The sequence below is a fragment of the Poecilia reticulata genome, linkage group LG6 (genome assembly GCF_000633615.1).
Source record: "Poecilia reticulata strain Guanapo linkage group LG6, Guppy_female_1.0+MT, whole genome shotgun sequence".
Taxonomy (NCBI): Eukaryota; Metazoa; Chordata; class Actinopteri; order Cyprinodontiformes; family Poeciliidae; genus Poecilia; species Poecilia reticulata.
Genome location: NC_024336.1, coordinates 19136015 through 19160120, shown reverse-complemented (window position 1 = coordinate 19160120; position 24106 = coordinate 19136015). Strand labels below are relative to the sequence as shown.

The following is a 24106-nucleotide window of genomic DNA, read 5'->3' as shown; positions in this document are numbered from 1 at the left end:
TGATGCTAACATGCATTTTACTGCTTTGTTTAAGGAGCCACAAAAAGAAGAACTTATAAGAAATGGTCTAAAGTATTCCACACCAAAGCAATGCAAGAGTGGTGGGACTGTTTTGGTGTGATACTTAAAAACCAATCTGCTTTTATAATCAGTAGTGTGTACTGTGTGTACTTTCCCTGCAATCACTTGGTTTTAGTCGATTAAAGATACCATTCACTTTGGCACCAAAGTTTAAACCAGATCATGTTTCTTTAAACGTTAAGGCACATTGAGTTAGAATTTATCATACGTGCAATGAGATTTTAAATGATGATTTTATTATCAGAGCATAAAGTTTGTCCTTCTATTCTGACATAATTGAACTGTCTCTGCATTATGCAGCTTTGGTGTAATAAATTAAGATTTATGTCCAAATTAAAACCGGTGTCAACAAATTTAAATGATCAACAAAAAAACCTCGCAGCGACTTGGCATCGATGCCCTGAGTGATGCATTGTTGAACTTGACCTGTCACATCTCTGCAGAAGTGGAGCAATAATTTTCCGTATCCAGCCTGCTTACTGGTACAATGCTGACAAACTGCTGGCAGCCAGCTTTGAAGGCAGTAAACAAAAGTTAGCAGAGATTAATTTAATTCAATAATTATAGGTTTTTGTTTGTTTTTTTTTTGTCCAAAAGAGATACAAAGAAAGTGGAGCGCTAAAAGCTAAATGATGTGCATGTAGTGTGTGATGAAGGTAAAAGACTCTGGACGTAAGATGCTGTTTAAAAATGTAAACTCAGCAGACCTGTCCTGCTCAATTTCCTTGGCTTCTCTTTGCACCCCAATCAATATCAGAACCTATAGGCTCGGTTGGCGTGGCGACAATAGATGGATCAACACTAGATTACAGATGAGACCTGTCGCCAGGCTGCACACACTGTCGAGTAAAACACACTCACTGATGCTGCTGTCATCATCTGTCCTTACAAACACACTTTGTACTTGTGTGGAGTATTTATTATTCAGCGTCTTACCCGCAACGCACAGCAGCCATCGTGAGCGCAGTTTGGAGAAATCAGGGAGGAACTGAAGGGTTTAGCCAATGGTCTTTCAGAACCATTGCAAAATTTTCACCAACTGAAGTGACTCAAAAACTGTAACTCAAAATCGGAAGCAAACACAATGAAGTGCACTCACTGACCTTTATTTGGATACGATACACATTCCATGAATCACCTTTTTTTCCCTTCAGAGCTGCCAGGATTGTTTGTAGCACAGGTTCATAAAGTGAAAATCCTTGATTTTTGGTTATTGTCGATGTGGTAGCTTTACACTGTCTTTATCTGCTGCACATCAATGATGCAAGTCTCCTTTTCCACCAAGTTTCAAATGAGCCCTATTGGATTATAATCTGGATTACAAACTGTGGAGTAGACGACAGTGAATTTATTGTCATGGGCGAAAAAACTAGCTTGAAATTATTTGAACCTTGTGACATGGTCCTCGCTCTGAATGTTGTAGCTGAAATGGATACACATCGGACCAGATGCTGTTTTTCTAATCTGCTCTTGTTCAATTTGTGTGGGACTGTAAGGAAAATAGTCTCTGGTACCTTTTCTTAATCCATAGGAATTGGCTGTCAGCTGCTGTAGCCCATCTGCTTCAAAGTTTGGCATGTTGCACATTGAAAGATTGAATTTATCTTGGTGGCAGTGAACTGAGCTACTATTCCCAGATTTGATTTCTTGTGTCCCAGTTTGATGCAATACAGTATTAGAATTTTTTTTTAATAGGGACCATTCTCATAGCTTTTAGCTTGGTTCTTATATTGTGAATTATCCCCTAATCCTGAGATCACTCTCAATGCCATGAACTGTAACTGCCTACTTCTTAGTAGATACCATGAGATACCATAAAAAATAATTATTCCTTTATACAAGTAGTCATTTTCATAGTTCCTACCAAACAGAGGGTCGGTTGTTTACATCCCATCTTTGTCTCACTTTTTGTTGTGCTTTTTAGGAGCAAAATGCATGTAAATACATCTTGGACAAACACGGGGGTTGTGTTTGTGTTGTCGTGCTGCCCTCCTCATTTGTGTTAATATTTCAGCTACACAGTCAGTTGAAAATCTACAAGCTGCATGTGGATGAATAATGTAAGAGAATAGTGCGGAGCACGGAACAGCCATTTCCCCTTCACCCAAGTCTCACAGCTACTTCGTCTGTTTCAAGTGTGGCTGAAGTGACAGATGGAGAGTGAGGTGAGCGTTGGTTTGCCCTCATCTCCCTCTTAACTGATCTTCATTGTTAGGAGAAGAAACTCTTCTTTCTCATGAGCACTAGTTTCGTGCTTCTCTCTCACACACATTGTCAAACACAATCAAAAAGCCAACATCCATTTCAGAAAATACCAGTGTTCAAATGTGTCCTGTAATTTTTATAATTTTTTTATTTGAAAGCAGCAACATTTTTTAAGAACATTGTCATTGTGTACTTTAAAGTGTAAGTTAACTGGTTTTAAACCTGAGTGCTAGACACTATCAGCAGAGTTAGAAACACCCAAAGCAGTTCTAGTACAAATGACAAAAGAGTAAAATGAACATAAGACTAAAACAGATGTGTCATACATATTTATTTGCAGAAAATAGCACCTTTCTGATTTGTGTTCACACTTATCCCCGACAATAGATCATGGAAAAAGAGCAACTTGTTTGTTTCCTTTTGAGTGTAATTCCCCTTTAAGATTTCCATTAGCATCCTGGTGTTCTGCCTGATCCAAATGGTTTAAGAGGTTGAGTGCTGATCCTGTATTTTTTTGCCCTTTTCAGCTCTAATGAATGAGACAGTCGAGGAAAGCTGGCAAGTGTTTCCAAGGCAGTACAGGGCAGATTGAAAACTGCAGGTCGGGGTACTATACCCTCCTTCCTGTTATTACAGTGTTGTCTTTGCTTAGTGTGCAAATTGGCGCCCTGCAGCTGTACCTCCATATAAGTAAGTTGTAGTGATCGAGAGTGTAGTTTTTCATGTCAGTGAGTTATTGAAGATTATTATAAGATCACTATCAAGAAGCCTTTCCACTTTCTAAAACTGATTCAGCTCATAATTCAATTCTAAAGAAAAAAACATATATATTTTGCTATATATTTTCATTATAAATGCATTCATCAATAAATTACTCTGTGCGATTTACACTGATTTAGAGCAAAAATAAGTGCTTTTGTGCATTAATGACAAATAATCACCCATCCCTCCTGAAAATAGCAGCTAGTGTAGTGTGGATTCACTATTCTAATTTGGTGCTAACGCACTGATTCTTTAGCTCTATTTTAGCAAAAATCCACCTATGGCTACACAATTTGATCTAAATTTATCTCCAGACTTGTAAATTTACTCTCCTTACAGGCAAACAAGATCTATAAAGCGTGCTTAAAGTCTTATATTTATTACAACCAATTCACTCAATCTAATACACAAGTTTAGCCATCAATTATGTCAAACAATTTAGATGCTTGATCATTTAAGGCATCCCAGGAGGAACGACACAGTAGTCCTGCAGTACGGATGTCAGAACAGAAATACTATGACAGTGGAGACAACATTACTGTGTTCCTGTTGTTGTTCTTGCATGCGCAGTTTCTGATTGGTAATTTGAAATGTTTTCACCATCACCAAATAATGAACTTCCTAAAAACAAAATGCAGCTTMCTCCTAAATTTCTTATTTCCATTTCCAGACGTTTCTCTGATGACACACATGATGATCAGTGTTACAGAGCCGTCATACCAGATATACAAGTGTAGCTTGATGTAGATGATTTTATACGGTGTATAAAAGATGTAACAGTAAAACCTGAGATGTGAAGCTTCAGAGGATGTCCATTAATGTGCAAAAGTTAAACAGGTCATCAAAGATGTTTTTTTTTAAAGTTAATAGATTCTCATTTCAATCTGGTCCCATGGACTTTACAAGTGACAAAAAGATGCTCAGGTAATTGTTAGTGAAAAAAAACATAATTTTAGTTGTGCAAAACGAGCATTTTCAATTCTGACTCTCCTTCAATTCTGACTTATTTTATGTTCCACAGGCATCAAATTAAAGACAAAAATAAGGTGAAAAGCTGATTCAGAATGTCTCGGTAGGTACTGAAGTTTTCCAAAACAACAAACTGAAACTTTTAAAAAATAATTTTCTTCACTTTTCTTTGGTTTTCTGAACAAACTTGTTCCAGAGCTAATCGTGGGTCAGTTCTTGCTTGGTACACATGAAAAGACGATCATGGTACTTGTTAAAGTAACAACATTTGATAGAAAGGGCCTCTTTCGCAATGTTTTTAGCCTTGCACAAACGTTGTGTCTTAAATCTTAAACCATACTTGGATTAGCAGTGCCATTAGCAAGCAAATAGATTATGTGCACACACACACACACACATATATATATAACCCTTCTTTATATGCTTGCAACCTTTGAAATGTTAAAAATCATTATGCAGGCCCATAAAGTGTATTTGTATTTTTGAAGATTTCCCATTTGCACCTTTTGATCAAAGCTAAGAAACTATAGTGTTTTTTGTTGTTAGAGCAGATCTCTGATGGGAAGACGTTAGAGCTTAGAGATAAGCTGACCGACAAGCCTCTGAAGGTCCGTGGCCCGATGCTCGGTTGTCTTCAGCACCTCCTCGTGGTTTGCTTTTTCACTGCTGTCATAATCTATCACAACCTTGTTGGTGATAAGGGACAGACCCAAAACTCGCAGTCCACAGTGACGAGCCACCACCACCTCAGGAACGGTGCTCATACCTGGACAGGAAGCACATGCTGCTATTGAAAGAGATGCAAATAGTGGCATTTAAAACTACGCAGACACTTATTAGATGCTCTGAGGCTGAAGCAAGAGTTGTAGATTGTACATTTTACCACTATTTTGGCTTGAAATATTCTCAACAAAGTTAGTCTGGCTAAAACTGAAATATTTAGGCTTTTCTGTCCCGCTGTTACAGACCTACAAGCAACTTGCTCATTTACATTCTGGTAATCCTGCTTTGTTTGTTGGTACTTCCTGTTCCACAGAGTCAAAGTGCTGACCACATTTACATGCAGTTTGAATATCTCTTGTGTGCACTGTCTGTCTTTATAAAAACAAAATACTCATATTTATCTTAAAGTCTGTAATTAACTTAAATAAACCACCAAAGCAAATATCTCTCACAGGGAGCTTCAGCTGTACCCACCCACAGCGTCAGCCCCGAGCTTCTGCAGAGCTCTGCACTCCGCAATTGTCTCGTACGTTGGTCCGGCCAGCATGCAGTAAACGCCTTCCTGGAGGAAGCTCCCACAGCCATGCTCCTCCGCTGTTTCCTTGGCCAGGTCCCTCAGCTCTCTGTCATACGCATCAGACATGCAAGGGAAACGCACTCCAAACCTGCAGGAACAGTAAATGAACGTGTCACGCTTCAGTGTACTAGGCACAATGTCAGATTGCAATATGCATTTCTGCTCTACCTTGGGTCATTGTGTCCACACAGAGGATTCTGACCAGCAAAGCCAGGCATGTTGATGTGATCCTTGATTAGCATGATGTCTCCCACACTGTAACTACCATTGAGGCCGCCCGCAGCATTTGTCACAATCAGAATTTCCACGCCAAGCAGGAAGAAGACTCTCACTGGGTATGTCACCTGCAAACAAACATGATCTGCAATTCATGCTTTGTCTATTATGTGATGACAGAAAAGGGAAGCATGCTGAGGACAAATCACATGAGAAGTTAATGTTTCATAGCCTGACCAAAAATGTTATTACTGTAGGTTCCTGTACATTTCAGCAACTGCTGACCTTTACAGAGCAGCTGATGGCCTATAAATGACAGCTCCTCCCCTTCATGACAGGTGTGATTGAGAATTACCTTTTCTATTTTCTAACATATTGCATTTTCACAATGAAGGCGTGTTGTAAGTTTAAGCAGAAATATTTTCTATGAGCCCTTAGATCTTGATAAGGTCAATGCTGTCACTTTAGAACAATGCCATATTCTGTTGGAGTTTTGCATGCATATTATAAATGCGGTCTTTGTTAAGAACCTGCAGCCCACACAGGATAGGAGGTGTAGAACCACAGGATGTGTGTGTGCATTTGTGTGTAGCAACAAAATAAACTAATCTCAATAACGTGTTAAAGTTATTTAAAAAAATGTTTGCCTGAGATTTTAATACTACAAGTAAACATGCAGGAGAATTAAACTAACTAATTGAAAAGTTAATTTATATCTGTAATCAAAATTTAAAACTAAATCTCAAAAATAGATTAATTACAAACAGTTATATATTTGAGAATTTTGATAATTAGGGTTCGGAGCTAGCGAAAAACAAAACGTAGCTCGGTTCGTCAGAAATACGAACATGGCACCTTCAACAAGGGGGATAATCCAGAAGGTCTTTGATAAAGAAGCTGTGTGTTCACAGAGTGTTGTGTTAAGCATATTAATGGAACGTTGAGGGAAAGGAAAAAATGAAGGTTGAAAAGGATGCAGAAGCACCTGGCTCAGTCAGCTCCTTAAGATTAATAAGGCAAGGACTGAGGATACAGTCAGTGCTTCTAGAGCCACTTGAACAAAAGTGTCACCTTGAAAAAAATGTTAAAGGAAAATGAGCAATACTGAATTTAAAGCAAGTTAGTTCTGCAAGGATTCTCCTTGTGCACGCATGAGTTCTTTCCTGGTACTCTGGCTTCCTGTGTGTTTCTGTTTTGCCCTATCACAGGGCAAAACAGAAATGTTTTCACAGGGCAAAACATTTCTGTTTTGCCCTGTGATAGGGACACAGAAATGTGTCCCTATCACAGGACACATTTCTGTTTTGCCCTATTACAGGGCAAAACAGAAATGTGTCCTGTTCAGAATGTGTCCTGCCTTTTGCCCAAAGACAGTGGGTTTAGCAGATAAGATAGATGGATAGATGTCACTTTGTTTTCTCTTGGGTATTTTATTTAAGACAATTGGTCAAACAACAGAAATCACAAACTTCTGGGTAAGACAGGGAACAACCTAAATTGATGCGGCTGAACTTTGTCTGCTGGCTCACCTCCCAGCCTTTTAAAATGGGAAAGGATTCCTTTTCTGAAAATCTCATGGAACACAATACATCTGCAATCCTTCACCACTATGAATTCTTCATCTGGATGGATATTATGAATAGCTTAATGTGCTGTACAGGAGGCCTATAATGCATCTGTCCTGCTGGTACAGTATTCATGAACCAGAGTTTTATGATACTGTCAAGTTATATGGGCTATTTTACGAGGAGATGGCACATGAAAACTGGTGGTAAAGTAAAACCAGTAGCCACGGGCCAAAGGCCAGTCTTGCATTGACATTCTGACACACAATGCACGCTTTTCAACTGATTCGTCAACGCAGCAAGAAAATTCTCAGCCAGAAATGTAGCCACAAAAACTGCCTTTGTTTTGCCACGTTTTAAAACCAAAACATGTACGTCACAACTAAGGATGTGATCTAACATTTAAAGGTAAAGATAGAGATTTCTCTTGGATTATTCCAGAATGTCTATAAGATGGAGTTCAGCTTCACTTAAAAAGTATAAAGAAGAACAGTACAAATTCCAGAATAAGTGAAGGACAGAGTTTAAAGATCAACTGCAGAGCCTGTGAATGTTTGCCGCAATGTGATTGACAAAGTCAGAGATTAAACTGCCAGCTTGACATCAGTCACCCTGGATAGTATATCATTTGCATCAGCAAGGTCTGAAAAGAAAGAAGAGGCCGATGTGCATTTGAGAATAACAAACAGCAAAGAAATAAGTGTTATGATCCTCTGGTGTTTCAGTTATTTTCTCTTTTATGATTTATTGTTTTTTTTCCTTATATCTTGTCAGTTTAATTAATTAATTGTGTTAGTTTAGTATTTGTTGCTGTTTATTCTTTGGATTTATTTCTATATTTCTATTTCTGTATTAATATTTATTTCCTGAACCATAGTTCAGGTTTTATTTTCCCTTTGTTTCTGTTTGTTTATTCACCTCACCTTCTGGTCTGCTCCCTGTCGCAGCTGTTGATTATTTCCTCATTGTCCTTACCTGCTCCTCCCCCACCTGCATCCATTTTTCTGTAATTAGTTCTCCTGCTGTTTGTTTTCACTAAATTAAGACTATGCTTTGCTGCATTGCTATCTGTTCTTGTATTCTTCTTTACTCCACAATTAATATCCTAATAATTGTTTTCATTATCTTTTTACTTTATTCTACTGTCTCTTTTATCCTGTTTTATTTTTTCTATTTTATATATTATAGTTTGTCCACCATGGTTAACCTAGTGTGAGGGGTTATAAAAATACATTTATTATTGTAATTATTATTAAAATATCCTAAAATGTAGATAAGTAATAGTCAGTAATAAATAATAAACAACTTATACACAAACTAAATTCAACAACCAATGCCTAAATGAAAAAAATACACACTTTTAGGGTATGTGAAAAACAAATTAAATGCAGATCATCTCTTTTGTTATTATTAAAGGAAGCCATTTAGAAATACTGGCAGAAACAAACAAAAAATCAACAACAAAAACAAACAAACAAACACAAAAAGATTCACAGTCTCACTCAAAGAAACCTTGTTCTCAGAAGCACCATTCATTTGAAGCACAGGTAGTCAATGGTGCAAGAGGCTAGGACATACATTGCACAAAGACAAAAGCACAGCGTCTCAACACATTTTGCAATTTACCGTGTGAATATTGTAGCCCTCGTAGAAGTGGAATCGACCCTGCATGCAGACACATTCACGGCCGTTCAGCTTTCCAAACACCAGCTGGCCTGCATGACCCTCCACTGCACAACACATGGACAGAATGAACTGCTGCAAGGAAGCACTTCTGGTTTTTCATGAAAAGATTTGGAAGTTTGTCTAAGCCTGAAATATAGACCCTGTTTTTTGTAGAAAACCTCTGTCAATTCTCCAACAAGTAAACTGAGTTAGACCACTGAGACCAAAAAGGTAAATGTTTACTCTAATTAATGAGACACAATGATCATGAGCTACTTTATTAGACTGAGATGCTGGGCTCCAGACAGTTGGAATCAGGTATGTATCGATGCCCAATTTATTTGAAGTACCTAATAAGTTTAAAGTGTTTTTCAGGAGTGCGTTATGTCAGGGATATTAGAGGCTTCTCCAGTTACAAATCCACAATCACACTGTGTAAAAATATTGGAAATTTAAGACTATTGCTCCCCTAACTGTGATATGTTGTCCAAGAAATGTCATACACACTAAAATTCAAGAGTGACCCAGAGTAATTTCTCAGCAATGGAAAGCTTCCCTTATTAATTTGAGATGCATGAAAACACTAATATCTATATGAGAGAACCCACTTTTGCCTATGGAAATATTTTTTAATTTTAATATCTAGTTAAGATTAAACCATTTCTTGAACTAAAAAAAAAAGCCTTTTAGTTTGCATAAAGAAAAAGGAAGTAAGACCTTCATCCCATCTGCTGAGCATGGCTCAGATAGAGCATCATAATTTTGATCGTTATTTTTAAAACAGTATCCCAAATCCATGAATGAAATAAATAACTGGATATTAGAAAGGCTGGTGAAAATTACAGAAAAACATCATTGGTGCTTTAAGACCTTAGCATCCAACTTATATTTCACCTTACAATTTAGTTGAGGATATCTTGGTCATATTCCATAACAAATCAATCTATAAGAAAATGAGCATCTTACCAGTGCTGGTGGGGAAACGTGGAATATTTCTGTATGGGAACATGATCTTGTCATCTAGCAGCCCGGCCAGACCGCCCAGGCCTGAACCACAGATGATGGCCACTTTAGGACGATGCCCTGTTTGCGACAGCAACCAGTCTGCAGTCTCTTTGTACTCTTCATAGCTGTACCTGAAAATGAAAACACATCTCTAAATAATTGTGATAGACACTGATTGGGGAAAAATTCAACACTATAAATATTAATAAGAAGCATTTGCTGTTGGTCTAAAAGATGTACAGACCCCATTAAAACACCAGCTTTTTAGATGTGACCAAGACAATGATCATTTCATACAGTTCTCTTTCTCATTTTGACACATTCTGTGCAATTCAACAGAAAACATACAAATCTGTCAGTATAAAAATATGAATAACAAAAAGGGTATTAATTACTTGGCTGCATCAGTGTATAATTACTTGGCTGCATAAGTGTGCGCACCCTAAAAGTGAGACTTTGTGTAAGCACCTTCTAATTTAAATTATGCATTGAATCTTTTTGAAAATCACATACGGTTAATTTACTAAACCCAAAGTACAGTTCAGCTCCCATTGTGCGATTTCACTGAGATTTGCTCATTTACATTCTTTAGCCAAACCCATAGTTTGCAGAGAAGTGATAAATATTTAAAAGGATCTCATTATACACAGGTACCAATCCTAGTTTGGAGTACAAAACATTTCACACCAAAATGGATGACAGCGACAGCACACTGAACATCTTTTCACAGTGGATAAAAAGACACAACGGATACTGGTCAGGCAATAGATTGGTAGCAACACTGATGGACAGAAAGGAAGTTTCCAGCAAACAACTGGTGGTGTTCTGCAAGTGACAGGAATCTCGTTTTCTTCTAATGAACAGGGCAAGGCGCATGCTTTAAACCGTATTGAGGAAGGTGTTTAAACCAAACTGGAAGATTTCGATCAGTATTTCAAATGTCCAACACGAACGCATCACTGCGTATCAACAAAACTCATTAAGGCCCGGTTCAAGTGATTATCATAGAACTTGAAGTACAAGTAAGTTTAACTAATACACTTATGTAACAGTCTCGGGGTTTTTCTGCTTTCTGCCAGACAAATCATTCTTCCCAGATGTTGATTGGATTTGAAATGCCCGCAGGTGCTACATTAAGCAAAGTCAGAAACAGTGTGTAATTCTAATCATAAATCTGTGTGAAGCGATCACCTTGTTAATGTTCCCTCTGTACCCGAACCTTTGTTATTAAGACGAAGTGAGACTTCAGGCTGCAGTGTTTTCAGGAAGCGAGCTTGATGACTTTGAGCCTAATTTGGAGCTGCCATCTAGGATGACTGCTACATCTGAGTAGCCCTGGGAGCTTTGTCTTTCCAGGTTTTGCCCTTGTTCTCTTTTTTTAATTCTAACTCAAAACCAGCTTTAAAACAAATGATCAGGTATGGGTTTTCTGTGTTGATAGTGATTTTTCATCCATTCTTGCAAACATTTAAGCAGTTCATGCATATATTCAGACTGAGATGAAAAAAGGACTTCACAAAAAAAAGGACTTGCAAATTTGTATTTTTCTGAGCTTTCAACCTGCAAGTTAGAATGCCACTTTGGCAAACAAACACCACAGAGACAGCTGACAGACAAGTGACAACTTAACTTATGCTGTCATTCATTGGTAGACTGCAGGTCACTTAAAGAGAGAGTCACTTTTAAAATGAGTGATTTATAAACCCACAAACTAAAGAATTGATGCATCAGCAGCAGATTGTACAATATATAGCCAGTCTATAAAACCATCATTTTAAGCAAGAATAATAAAAATGAAGAAGGGTGTGTCACTCCATGAAAAAAAAATCTGTTATTTTCATGAAATATGGAGCTTTACTCTACCAGCAAAGTGTGATTGCTTTGCAAAACTCAGTAAACTTTTAACCACTCTTCCCAAAGAGCGGTTAAAAAACTGTGCACAGATTTTAATACCCATCTCATTTCCTTACACAATGGCAAGCTTGAAAAAGACAAAAGACAAGTGGCTGAGTTGTAATATTCAAGGAAACATACACTAAAACATTAGTAGTAGAGTATACATATATGTGAGCCAGAATGTATAATTTTGGCCCTGCGTGGATTCGAAAAAAACTAAAATATATTCAAACTTGTGCATCCAATTTTTGTTTGTTGCAAAAATACTTCCAATAAAAGGGGTTTAAATAAAGGCATGAAAGCCCCCAAATAATATAACAGTTATGTAGATGAAGATTGTATGCAGACTTCTAGCTGATATATACTTGGATGAGACATCAATGGTCAAAGTTAAGTGGCTTAAAGAAGCAAATAAAAGCAAAGATAATAGGGACATTCTCTCAAAATGGCAAGGAACAGGACTCCTTCTTGTGAATCAGTGAAGTCTACAGAAAGTTTTAAGAAAGTATGGAGATCTACAGAGGCCATATTCTATTTTGATTCATATTACTTTTAAAAATAGCTGCATCATCTGTTAATATATATATATATTTTTACTATATTGAATAGTAACTAAAAACCAAACGCCTTAAATTACAATCACTGACCCTTTTGTTTTGATTTACATTCATACTACGTTTATTCATTTTTAAATGAAATGCGAAGCTATAATCTCCCAGTAAACTAAATAACGTCTTAAGTAACGGGAGGCCAGTTTCTGCGGGGTCTCGTTCGGAGCTGTCCATGGTGCTGTGGGGCTTCTGCACTCACGGAGGCCTTACTGATAACAGGTCAGATTGTTTCTAATCTAAACACGAAAACGAGTTTAACCAGTTTCTGAATTTGAAACACGTTTTACTGCATGTGTTTTGTGCTCAGCTGAGCAGGAAATAAAGTTAGGATAATGCACTTTGTGTCAATAAAAGAAAATTGAGTATTTTCTTGTCTGTATTCTGTAGGAATATACCACCTGTAACCTAACGTGCTTACGTCATAGGCAGAGAAAATATCTGATTGGCTGCTGTAATCCTTAGAATAAACTGTCACGACAACACAGGCTGGCTTCTGTGAACAGCTTTGAAATCACTTCCTTCAAATGTACGACGTCGACACACTGTAATATGCTAATAACACGCATCTCTCACGGGCTACATAAATATGTGGCTCGTTTCAGTGCCAGCATCCAGCCGTTTCCCGTCCTACCTGCACTGACTGGAGGAGGCTGCTTCCATGTCCGATGGTAATCTGCTGATAAGGCGAGTGTTTATGATGCTAAAGCCCTGGCTCTGTCGGTGTTGAGTTCACGGTGATCAAACCGGTTGGAGACAGAGCCTGCGGACGGAGCACCGGAGATCATGCTACGCGCTGACGTCTGTGCACATATGATGAAGAGGAGGGGCATAGTCAGCTCACGGTTCCCTTTGAAAAAAAAAAAAAAAAAAATCCTATTTTCCACCACGCTGGTTACTCACTGACCCGAACAGTGGCAGAGACAGAGCTGGAATTCTGTTTTACAGGACATAACATGGGAACTTCGGGAAGCCATTAGAAGACACCATAGGGGAGAGCAGACACCATAGGGAATGAATACCCCAGCAGGCTAGGCTACAGTGTCAATCAGTTTTGACCTGTTGCCGAAAATCACAGCTCAGTTAAGCATTATTGCAAACGAATATGACTTTTAAGGTCCAAAATAAGAGATGACGCGACGATGCGCTCAGACAGGCTGTATAGTTTTACTCTCACTTGTTCTGTGTTTCACTATTCAAAGTGCTGAGTCATGTGTTGGGAAATGAAAATGAATGTGACAGTAATAGAAAGCAGAGAACTACATCTATGGATATAAAAAAAATACATAATTTAAAAAACCTGTAATCCTTCTGTCACTACAAGTATTTTATTTTACGTAAAAGCGAATCAACAATGTTTTATTTTAATTTTTAAATTATGTAAAACAACCTTAACTCAAGCTGTTGTCCTTATATTTTTATCTGAAGACATGCCTCCTTCCTATAAGTTACAAAGTGGCTATATTTTTTATATAGTTTACTTATAAATCATGAGTATATATCATGGGTAATGATGGCTGGGATTTGGCAACAAATAAACAAGGCTGATGTCTTTGAAGCTGTAAAAATGGACAAGGATATGGAGCATGGTTGAAATAAATAATTTTCTGATGGCAAGACAACTATATCAGAACATCTCAGCGATTCCCTCTCCTGTTTGTTCCTAGTCTATAATGATCCATATTTATCAAGAAACAACCATAGGAAACCAGCCACATAATCATGCCAAGGCTGTAGGTGGATCAGGGTGTTCCAATAAAACAATGTATGATGAGTAATACTTTCTTTTGCGCAATGGGATTGGCCAGGTGCATGTGTGTTATGTACCCAGGAAACACCAGTGTAATGCATTAGTGTATCTGTATCAGACAGGCAAAATGGTGCTACTAAAGTGGTTCTACTCTGGTTGAACCCCATATGGGCCATAGTTGCTTTGTATTTCTGTCATGTACTGTAATCTTTTCATTACAATGAATGCCTTGAATATAGCAAGAATGGCAGCAAAGAAGAAACTTTGATGAAAGAAAAACAATGATGATTGAAATTCTGCAGGATTAGCCAGCAGATGACAGGTGAAGTTATTTGTATCTGACCTCTCTGGAATATTATTTGTCCAGAGAAGAAAAGATGAGTGGCACTGTAGATTAATATTGAAAGTAGTAATTAATACTGCTACGTATCAAACCAAAGTATTAATTGGTGTCTGTATTAGTAGTGTTTATAGACATTAATAAAATGTACTTTAGCACATTTTATTCCTGTGCTAAAACACAAGAATAAAATTACGTGATAACATGTCTCTAACTTTCAGTTGACAGCAATTTGACGTAAGAGGTTTAATTAACTATATAAAGTAAAAGATCAATTACAGATTTGATTTATTTATTCAAACAAACATATTTGTATTGCTAAACGAACTTGCCTCTCTCAATATGGCGAAAAGCCCTGACGTATGTCTTCTACTGAACAACGACGCCATAGAAACAGATTGAAACTATTGGGTCTACCAGCCAATCGGGAAGCAGTTTACTGGATGTACGGCAAAAGCCGTTGCTATTGATACAGACTAAACATCAATTTCAGCTGGCTGGCGTGTTTTTTTTGTAAAAATGAAGTTTCTTACACGTTGGTAAGAGTTTGTTGAAACTATTTATTTTGTTGGCACACGTTTTATTTTATGTGTTAGTATTACGGTAATTTTGCGTTGTTTCGTTGAAAAATGTTCGAGAAGTTTGTGTATGGTGGTGAACAACTCGATTTAAGTCAACGTTTGTTACAGTTAGCACAAGAGGACCACAACAAATAGTTAAAACCATTTTGTCTTTCTGTATATTTTTAAAAAGCTAATTTTTATGCACATTTACGCTTAACTTTTCTGTTGATAAAAATGCTTAAATTTTGCGGTATTAGCTTATTTCAATATTACGTTCTTACATTAGCACAACAAAAACGTGTTTTTTGTTGTTGTTTTTTTTGCTTAATTCTAAAACATTTACAGCACCTGTGACTCAGCCTATAGTTTGAAGCTATAATTTTATGAAGAAATGTTGCTTGCAGCCGAAATTAAAAACAATCATTTGTAATAATCAGAAGGTGATATGAGATATTACATCCCTATACTACTTAGTGTGTAGCTGATACAGGAAAAGGAAGTGCTTGTGTGTCTGGTTATTTGTAGTTTGAAAATTGTACTATCTACACAAGGCAACAAACATACACTTTTCCAGATACTTATACTTTAAAGGTCTGGGGTTGGGAGAGCTAATTATTTTCTTTGCTGCATTAACCTCTCTGGAGAGTCTTTGCTGCTGATTAGCTGGAATTCATCTTACTATGTGTTACAAATTGTTTTACAAGAATTAAGTAACATACACCATGTTTTTTGCAGGTGATTGTGCTACAGAGTTCATTCAAAATGAAAGCAGTTCAGTTTCAGCAGTTGATCTCTAAGCTTCGCAAACAGAAAGTTCTTGCAAAGGAGGACAAGCCAAGACGGGTGAGAAGATCCTGCTGTTTCTGTTTGCTTTATTTATCAATAGCAACATCAAAAGTAAAAAAAAAAGAAGCTGCAAACATTTGAGATGGGTTTTCCTGATGAGTTCTCATGCTCATTGTAATCAGTGAACTGCATTTTGGATATTGTCCAATGCTTTTAAAGAACCTTCTTCAAATAACCAATTGCCCTAATAATTAGTTTGGCTCCTTAGAGGAAACAAAAATCAATCCTTGACTGCAGTGGCAATTTTATGCCTGTGTTTTATCCTGCTTCTTTTATGAATGCTCTCAGATTGACTTGAGATCCATATTCAACTAAACACGTGTCTCTCTGTATTTAGATTTTCAGGTAGTTAAATAGCTAAAGCTGTTTCAGCATCTGACTCTGGATGTGGTTTGTTGGAACAATCTATGTCCTATTTTACCTTTGCCGTCACGTCACAATTTAATAGCCTTTTGAGATGTTGAGCCTCTAATGAATGCTAAAGAACACAGTTTATTAGGAGCGAGTTGGTAAATGAACAACCATCACTGCCAGTTAAGGGTCCAACCAGATCTGTGGCAATTGCATATTTAGGAAATGCCATACCGCCACTGTTCCAAGAGATGTTATTGGTGTACATAAAAAGTACAATTCAGGAAAATTCGATTACATTTACTTCCCTCCGATGTAGTTTTAAGTATAAAATAATACAGTTAAACTAAATTAACGTACCTTGAAAAGTCTGGTTAGATACATTGAGTCATTCTCTTTCATGCGTTCACTTTTCCCAAGCAAGTGGAAAAGAGTGACTCCTTTTAGCAGGAAAAAACCTTCAGCAGAACCCAGCTTGGTATTATTGGTTGTCTGCTGTGAGGAGCTTGGGGTTGAGAGAACTGAAAAAAGACAGAAGAGAAAGAAAACAAAGTTAAGGTAGCAAAGCACCATCAACGGCACCATCTATGAAAGAGACTACAAACTCAGAAGTACCGAACTGAAAGCATTTTGTATATTAATAATACGACTTTTGGGTAGCCCCCTCTGCTAATTTTGTGGAATCAATAAAATTTCCACTCAAGCATATTTTTTAATTCCTTGCCCTCCTTCCCTAAAGCAGCTTAATTGCTTCTGAACAGTGTTTTATGAATCCAAACCTGTCAGCTGTTAAATATTGCATTTATCATAAGACTTCCTGCTACATTATTAATCCAGCTGAAATTCCTTTTTGACCTACTCCTGAAATGGGCTAAGTACAGTTAGATGTTTCTTTGTCTCTGGTACACTGATAAGGAGGCGCCATCAGTTTGTGTAGCTTAGGTTTTAACCACAAAATATGGTTGATTGCTCTCACCGAACTAAGCTTTTTCATTACTGGTGTTTGATCTGACATTAAAGAGATGGCCAGTGCAGACTGTTGTTTGACCCTGTTGTGTGACCCTGTTGTGTGATTGCAGATGACTCCATCAGTTTTTAAGCAAGAAATGATGCAGTCCTCAGAGGAGCGCCTGAATAACATCACAGAGGTCCATCTGCCCCTCAGGCTCGAGGCTCCAGAAGGCAACACCACTTATTGCATGGTAGATGTCAGCAAATGTTGTCATTCCTCCAGACCTTTTTAGTAATAATATATAAGATAAATCAGTTGTAATGGTTTGAGATGACACATGAACCGTTGGTCCCAAGATTTCATTTATAAAAAGCTTACATTTTGTGCTATTTAAACATTATAAATGACAATCCTAACAATGAAATACTTAAAAACATATTGTATAAACGGTTTCTCATTATTCTTTTAGTAAATAGAGTCCATCAGTGTGCAATGTAGTCTTTGTATAATTACAGATGTTCCTTGAAAACCTCTGAGGTTTGTCAGATGAGATGCAACCTAACTGACTTGTGAGCGAGGAAAGCATTAAAAGAAGAAGCAGCCAAGAGGCTGCAGAGGTTAGAACTAGTATGGGAGAATCTGTTGACGGAATAGCTGTTAGTCTTGCAGACAATAAATCTCCTGTTGGTGGAAGAGTGGCAAAAAGAAAGCCATGAAAATCCAATTTCTAAGTTACCAACAAGCCATGTTGATAACACAGCACACATGTGGACAAAGTGATCTGGTCTTATGAAGCAATGGTTTTGGCTTAATTGGAGATACAAAAAATTATCTGCAAGAAAATAAGTTTCTATAGTAGTAAACTAAGTTGGTAGAGACAGACAAATACTGACTCAAGAAGATTGAATACAACTACATGGCTGACTTTTTATTTACTTGTGAGAAATGTGAAAATGTGTCTTTTTTCCAGGAAGAAAATTACTGGAAGACATAACTTTTAAACTTCTGTTCAAAGTTATACTCTACTTTGTGTCGGTCTATCATATGAAATACCAATAATATGATGCACTTTAGATACCAAATTAGCTTCCATCAGTCAGCAGCTGCTACTTGACCGGCGTACTTTGCTGTCAAAAGTTCATTCAAGGTATTTAAAATGAATAAACACCTTCTCAGCAAATTAAAAAATTTGCATCTCACCTTGTATGCTTTTTTGTTGACTTGTTAAATATGCAAATCTGAAAGTGACAAATCTCCAATATGGGCCACTTATCCTGCAATGATAAATGAAAGTCCTGCTGAGTATACACCAAATAGGTCAGAACAGAAGTAATTTAGATGAACTGTAATAAGCTATGTTATTCTATATATAGCTCGTAAGATTTAGAGGCGTTTAAAACAGGCAGTGCTATTTTTAGATTTTTTCCGCTTAATGTCTAAATCCTGGGAACTGCTTTTCTGCTATCTTTACCTCTTAAAACACAGGTGAAACATTTCAGATCCTCTTTCTACTGTCTGCATACATGTCATTCAGTCTTGAGAACTCTGGAATACTAAAAGTTTCTTGCAGTATTTTCCAGGTGAAGATAAGCAAGGAACAGATAAATTACACAATTATAACACATTTGTTTTGCCAGACTCTATCCAGGATTCTGTATTGTAAAACTTGATTAACTGTGAAGTATAATAATTTTTAGTTATCCATCTCACGCCTTAAGGCAAGCTTCATTACCTAAATCGAACAAAATAGGTGTCAGTCAGTTGCTGTTTTCTTCATTCTTGATAATACCGTTTGTTCACTAATGTTTTCTAATAAAACTTTTAGGCCTTAACAGAACAGCTGCATTTACACTGAGATAAAATAAAAGACCTCTGGACTCTAAATATTAATTACTTTGTTGCATAGTACTTACATAGGGGTATCAGTCTATAAACTACTGAATGCATGCCACCTTTTGGGTTTCCAAGTTTTTAAAGAAAATGTGGAAACCATTATTTTCCTTTTTCTTCACAAATGAGTGCCAACATATGTTGACCTATCACATAAAATCCTAATACAAAGGCTTGACGTTTGTGGGTGTGCTGTTTCAAAATGTGGAATGGTTTAAGGTGTATGAATTATTTTGCAAGACACTGCTTTAGAAGGAGTTCTTTAGAAATATGCATGCATGTGTGTTTTTTCAGCTGTCCCCAGTAAAACCGGACCGTCCGATTTTCCAACCTTACCCATCAGAGCTGGTCTTCCAGAACTTTATTCCCTTACAAACCTACTGTTTGCCTCTGCTGCTTCTCAACAATGACCAGGTTTGTTCAAATGAAAATTTTAATCTTTCAAATACATCTGATTGAAATGACTTCATGAGTCTTTCAATCATAACATATTTGGGGATAAATGGACAAAACTTGGATTGTCCAAGCAAAAATAAACATGTTGTGTCTTATTGTAGCAGTGTTGTGTGCAAGTAATGGCAAATAATTGCAAAAGGTCATGGTGGATTGAAACAGACGTGTACAAGCAGGAGTCAATTTTAGTACTCTGTGAATTCTACTTTGTTTCAGCTGTTTCAGCAATTGTTGTTTTGTTTAAGGTTGCACACCCTGTGAAGTTGGAGAAGGATATTTCAGAACAGTTTTACGTGGCGGGTCCAGAGACTGGAAGAAGCAAAATAGCACCAGGAATGACTGCCAGTTTTATGGTATTCTTCACCCCACAGGAGAGCAAGGTGCTGTTCCTAATAATATTCATAACAAAATTTATGAAGCAGAAAATCTTAAGTAGATAAAATATTGTGCTTCTGGGAGGATGTATTTGAATTTAGAAAACATTTTCTTAGAGAGTTACAGGGTAGCTGTTTGAGGAGTCTTGCTGTCAAGTGTAGAAATCTAATTTCACTTTCATAGTTATTATTATCTTTAACAGTTATCAGAATGATCTTTTTATGTGATGATGATACCCTGACTTTTGAGTTTAGTGGCAAGACTTAGGAATCACATCTCTTTATCTGTGGTGCTTGTAAGCTCAATTTTATCTTTATAGCAAAGGCTGTTTCACGTTTGACTGAGGAGTGCAATGTTATTAACACAATATGTATGTTATTAAAAATTGTAATTCAATCCAGTTGGATTGTTGGGATTTGGTGTTCAGATATGTCTAGTTTTATCTATATATAAAAAAATCTTTAACTGATGCAAGAGTTTTTTTATTTGAGTAAAATGTATATATAAACTAGTTGCGTCTATATATTTTGCGAGGGAAAAAAACTCAGTTATTCATTGGTTTGTCTTTTTAACTTTTGTGTTGTCTGTTTCTTTTCTCAATTTAGGATTACAGCCACAGACTGATTTGTGTTTCTCCGAGAGAATGTTTCGAGATTCCAATTCGTGCCATTGGGCCCCGCGCCATACTTGACTTTAAAGATGAGATTCATTTACCTACTTGTCTAGTGAAAGCATCCACAGAGAAAACTCACTTTGTTTGCAACATAGGCAACTGTAAGGCCAATTTCAAGTTGCACACAAAAAGGTTAGAACTAGTACATGTCATGATTTCAAATGAGACATTTCTCATACATTTTATTTTCAAAACAGATGTGAATAAAACGGTAAAAAAAAAAAAAAAAAAAAGCAATTTTGTTTAGACAATTTCCAGGAGCTATATAGTGTCTGGAAACATTGTATAAGATGTCAATAATCACAGATTTTTGTCTCAATTGTTCATGGCTAATTTTGTTGTGAACAGTCCTTTTTCAGTGACACCCTCTACTGATATTCTCGATGTTGGGGAAGGCATCCAGGTGACCGTGATTTTCCAGCCCATGAATGTTGGACAGTTCCAGGAAGACCTTATTCTGCAGTATGACACTGGTGAGACTCATTTAAGCTTATCATCAAAATGTCCATTGTTTCCAAATACTTTCCTTTATCTATCCTTTTGAAGTTAACCTTGGTAATATTGAAAATATTCCAAATTGCAATTCAGTGGGAATTATAGAAATTAAAGGGCATTAATTAGAAACAAACTATATGGAAGCACAAATATAAAAATTTTTTATAGTCAGAAGTCTAAGTGAAGCTAAACTTTAATACCTTATATCAAAAATACTTATTACCCATCTATATCTACAAAACCTACTTTAAAGTATGCAGACCACAGGCTCAATTAAGTGGGCTCACTACTCCTGAGCTCTAAGGAGTAGTGATATTACTGCATGTATGACCTCTTCCGCACCTTCCTGATCAAGTTCACTTGCATGAAATCTTATTGTTTAGTCAAGATTATGCTACAATATATTTCCTTCATATTTAAAATCCCTGTTAAGGGCTAGTCTTTTAACATTTTATATGTTCATGTTTCTTTCTCCCCATTTGTATAAAGTCCAATAAATACTGGTTAATTCCAGTCAAATGCTTCCAATGTTGACTTTTGGAACACGAACAAAAACAAACTTTAATTTTGAGTAGATTACAGTGATTTCATTGTTACTGTCCTTATTGGTGTTATTTCATCTAAAACAAAATCCTTACACACTGTAAGAGGTAACCTAAAAGAAAGGCAGCACACTTTCAGAGATTTGTATACATTTATTTGACAGACTGTGAAACTTATGTCTACAGTATATTCTTGTTAAACCTGCTGTCATTTAACAATATTAACTCAGAGAGGACTCTCCTATAATTTCGTAACTTTAAATATGGCCCATAAATATAATCTATTTTAATATCAACAGTTCCAAATTATATACATGAGTGGTCTGAAGACACAAATTGGACTAGAAATATAGTTTGGAGCTTACATAAAATAGAACTGGAAAGGAGAAAATATATTTGCTGTTGTCATGGAGATATACACCTTAATAAGATTCTGAGACTAGCAATGACCCTAAAGCAAAACAGAGTTATTGCACGGCATTAACATACAAACACCCAAACACAGATTCACAATAAGAGGAGTGGCAATAATCTCTTTACTGCATGTCAGATTTGTTAGATGGACTTTTAGTTTTATTTCTTGTTTTTATGTCACACCATCTTCACAGCCTTGCAAATACATTCCCTAAGGTTATTAACTCACCGTGCATATGTTCAGCTAATAGCCATGAGTACAAAATATATTGTTTTGTCTACATTACTGACATGATTCTTGGTTACTGTTCTACCTTCATGGCTCTTTTAAAACACCTCCTGATAGACCGTGTTGAAATATGACATCATCATAGAAAGCATCAGAGCAGCTAAAACACCAAAATCACATAAGGATAGTTTCTGTATCAATATGTTATGTTTTGTACTCCACGTACAGATTGTATTTTGCAATAAAATCAACAAATTTATTATGAGATAAAAGCTTTGATTTAATTTTTATTCAATGCTTCAATCAACAGTCATTACATGCAAGTTTATTTGCCTAGCTGTCTTTCAGCAACAGAACCCAGAGCCTGAGCTCCATAAGAAGAAGTCCTGATTTTGGAAAAGGGTCATGGCTTGTCTGTAGAAATGAAGGAAATATAAATGGAAGTTATTTCACAGACCTTGTGACATAGAAAGATGTAAACATGTGAATGCTTGTGTGAAGTATTTTGTCTAGTGTGTGTTGCCATGTCAGAGAGTGACAACCTGCCTGCTCTCACATGGTTGAGCAGGTGAGTGGATGGATATTGAATGAAAGACCTTTGACCTCTCTGCATGCAGTGTACAAGCTTGGTTTAAGAGTTTTGTAGAAATTTTTTCTGCAGTGAGATTTTTTTTTTCTTTTACTAAGGAACAGCAACCATTCATCTGCTAGCTAATTGCTGGGGTCTAAAAATAGTGACTTCAAAACATAAACAGATTAGGGACTGGGATAAATAAGCTCTAATTCTGACCCAGGCTGGTCACATAAGTCTCTTTGAAAGCTATTTTCAGGCTTTCTAAATCCTGTGATGTTTTACGCATGCCAAAAAGAAAAAAAAAATAGTTTAATCGTGTTAGCTATGCATCATCCAGGTAGTCATATTTCTCCTTTTAATAACCAAGTATGTGTGTGAAATACTGCTAATCTTTTTTATTTTTTATTTTATGGGAAATAGATTCTTTGTATATCTTTTATCTTTGCATATTTTAAGTTTGATAACATTTCCTTACAGTAGAGTATAAATATAAAATATATTATTTCAAATTTGAAGTTGTTGAAGCTGAAAACATCCAAACTAGTTTCCAAATTGAAGCATGGTCAGTACAAAATGTACAAAATGGTGAAATGACCAGCACCTGAACAAAGCAGAAAAATAGATTGCACAGTTCATCTGTGCATGTTAGTGTGTCGCTTTGCATGCACACTGGGACACGCTGCATCATATCTGCTGCTTTCTGTTCAAAGCCAGTGCTGGTTTAAAAATGTTACAGCTTGCTTTGCTGTCTGTGTGATGTTTTAAAATCTTTGTTGTGTCTTGAAAACATCAGACTTTGTTGCTGCTACTGATTTTAAGCACAAGATGGACAGCGCTTAGGGATTACTGAAGCATTTACTTTGACAGGTCTGGAGCACTGATGGGACTCTGATGGTTGTTTGCAAGCACACCAAACAACTTAAGAAAAGGCAGCGTACACAAACAAAACATACAGGCGTTCAGACTCAAGCATGTGTGGATAGTTGTACTCTCCCACAAACCTCCGCGGCATCTGCAGTAATCAATGTATTGAGGGAACTGATGAGCCCTGCTGCTGGGTTCTCAAAGAAATTGTGAGGAAAGAAAGCCAGCAGGAGGAGAATCGGGTAAGAGACGTCCGTGATGAAAGCTGAGCAATAAGCTGTAGCTCTCCCTGCCTGTCAGCTCCTGTCATAACATCACAGACCTGTGAGATAATTGCTTTTCTCTCTGTATCTCACAATTCTTGTTTCTCTTCCTCTCATTTCCTTCCATCATTCATCGTCCACCTCATATGTTTTTTTTTTTTTTTTTGCTTCTAGTCAATTGATGATATCGCAACAATTTACAGACATTCCCATAGAAATAAACCAGCCTTTCTGTGGCTCTATGCCATGCTTTATGTATG

General features: G+C 36.8%; 2 protein-coding genes across 3 annotated transcripts in view; one reads left to right on the top strand and one right to left on the bottom strand.

Moving 5' to 3' along the window:
• Window positions 1–2411: 2411 nt before the first annotated feature.
• On the bottom strand, window positions 2412–13532 carry pnp6 (purine nucleoside phosphorylase 6). Its single transcript, XM_008411667.2, has 6 exons — window positions 12907–13532; window positions 9730–9899; window positions 8725–8828; window positions 5486–5661; window positions 5215–5405; window positions 2412–4783 (listed from the first exon to the last, which is right to left on the bottom strand). Exons 1-6 carry the CDS (start codon window positions 12933–12935, stop codon window positions 4587–4589), a joined length of 867 nt encoding a protein of 288 aa, XP_008409889.1. The 5' UTR covers window positions 12936–13532; the 3' UTR covers window positions 2412–4586.
• Window positions 13533–14813: 1281 nt separating this feature from the next.
• Window positions 14814–24106, top strand: part of hydin (HYDIN axonemal central pair apparatus protein) — a 69614-nt gene continuing 60321 nt past the window's right edge. For both annotated transcript variants that reach the window (XM_008411666.1, XM_008411665.1), the window contains exons 1-7: window positions 14814–14901; window positions 15661–15768; window positions 17202–17324; window positions 19259–19378; window positions 19663–19797; window positions 20398–20597; window positions 20814–20938. In XM_008411666.1, coding sequence (XP_008409888.1) covers window positions 15688–15768; window positions 17202–17324; window positions 19259–19378; window positions 19663–19797; window positions 20398–20597; window positions 20814–20938 — 784 coding nt within the window. In that variant the 5' untranslated portion in view covers window positions 14814–14901; window positions 15661–15687. The remainder of the gene's footprint in view (window positions 14902–15660; window positions 15769–17201; window positions 17325–19258; window positions 19379–19662; window positions 19798–20397; window positions 20598–20813; window positions 20939–24106) is intronic.

What these genes read in the sequence shown, in the direction of transcription:
- pnp6 (XM_008411667.2), bottom strand. Translation starts at nt 12,935, where the DNA reads ATGGAAGCAGCCTCCTCCAGTCAGTGCAG. An exon ending in ACGTTTCCCCACCAGCACTG is followed by an intron (nt 8,829 to 9,729) that starts GTAAGATGCTCA and finishes TGTGTTGTGCAG; the next exon opens with TGGAGGGTCATGCAGGCCAG. An exon ending in TGTGGACACAATGACCCAAG is followed by an intron (nt 5,406 to 5,485) that starts GTAGAGCAGAAA and finishes CTGTTCCTGCAG; the next exon opens with GTTTGGAGTGCGTTTCCCTT.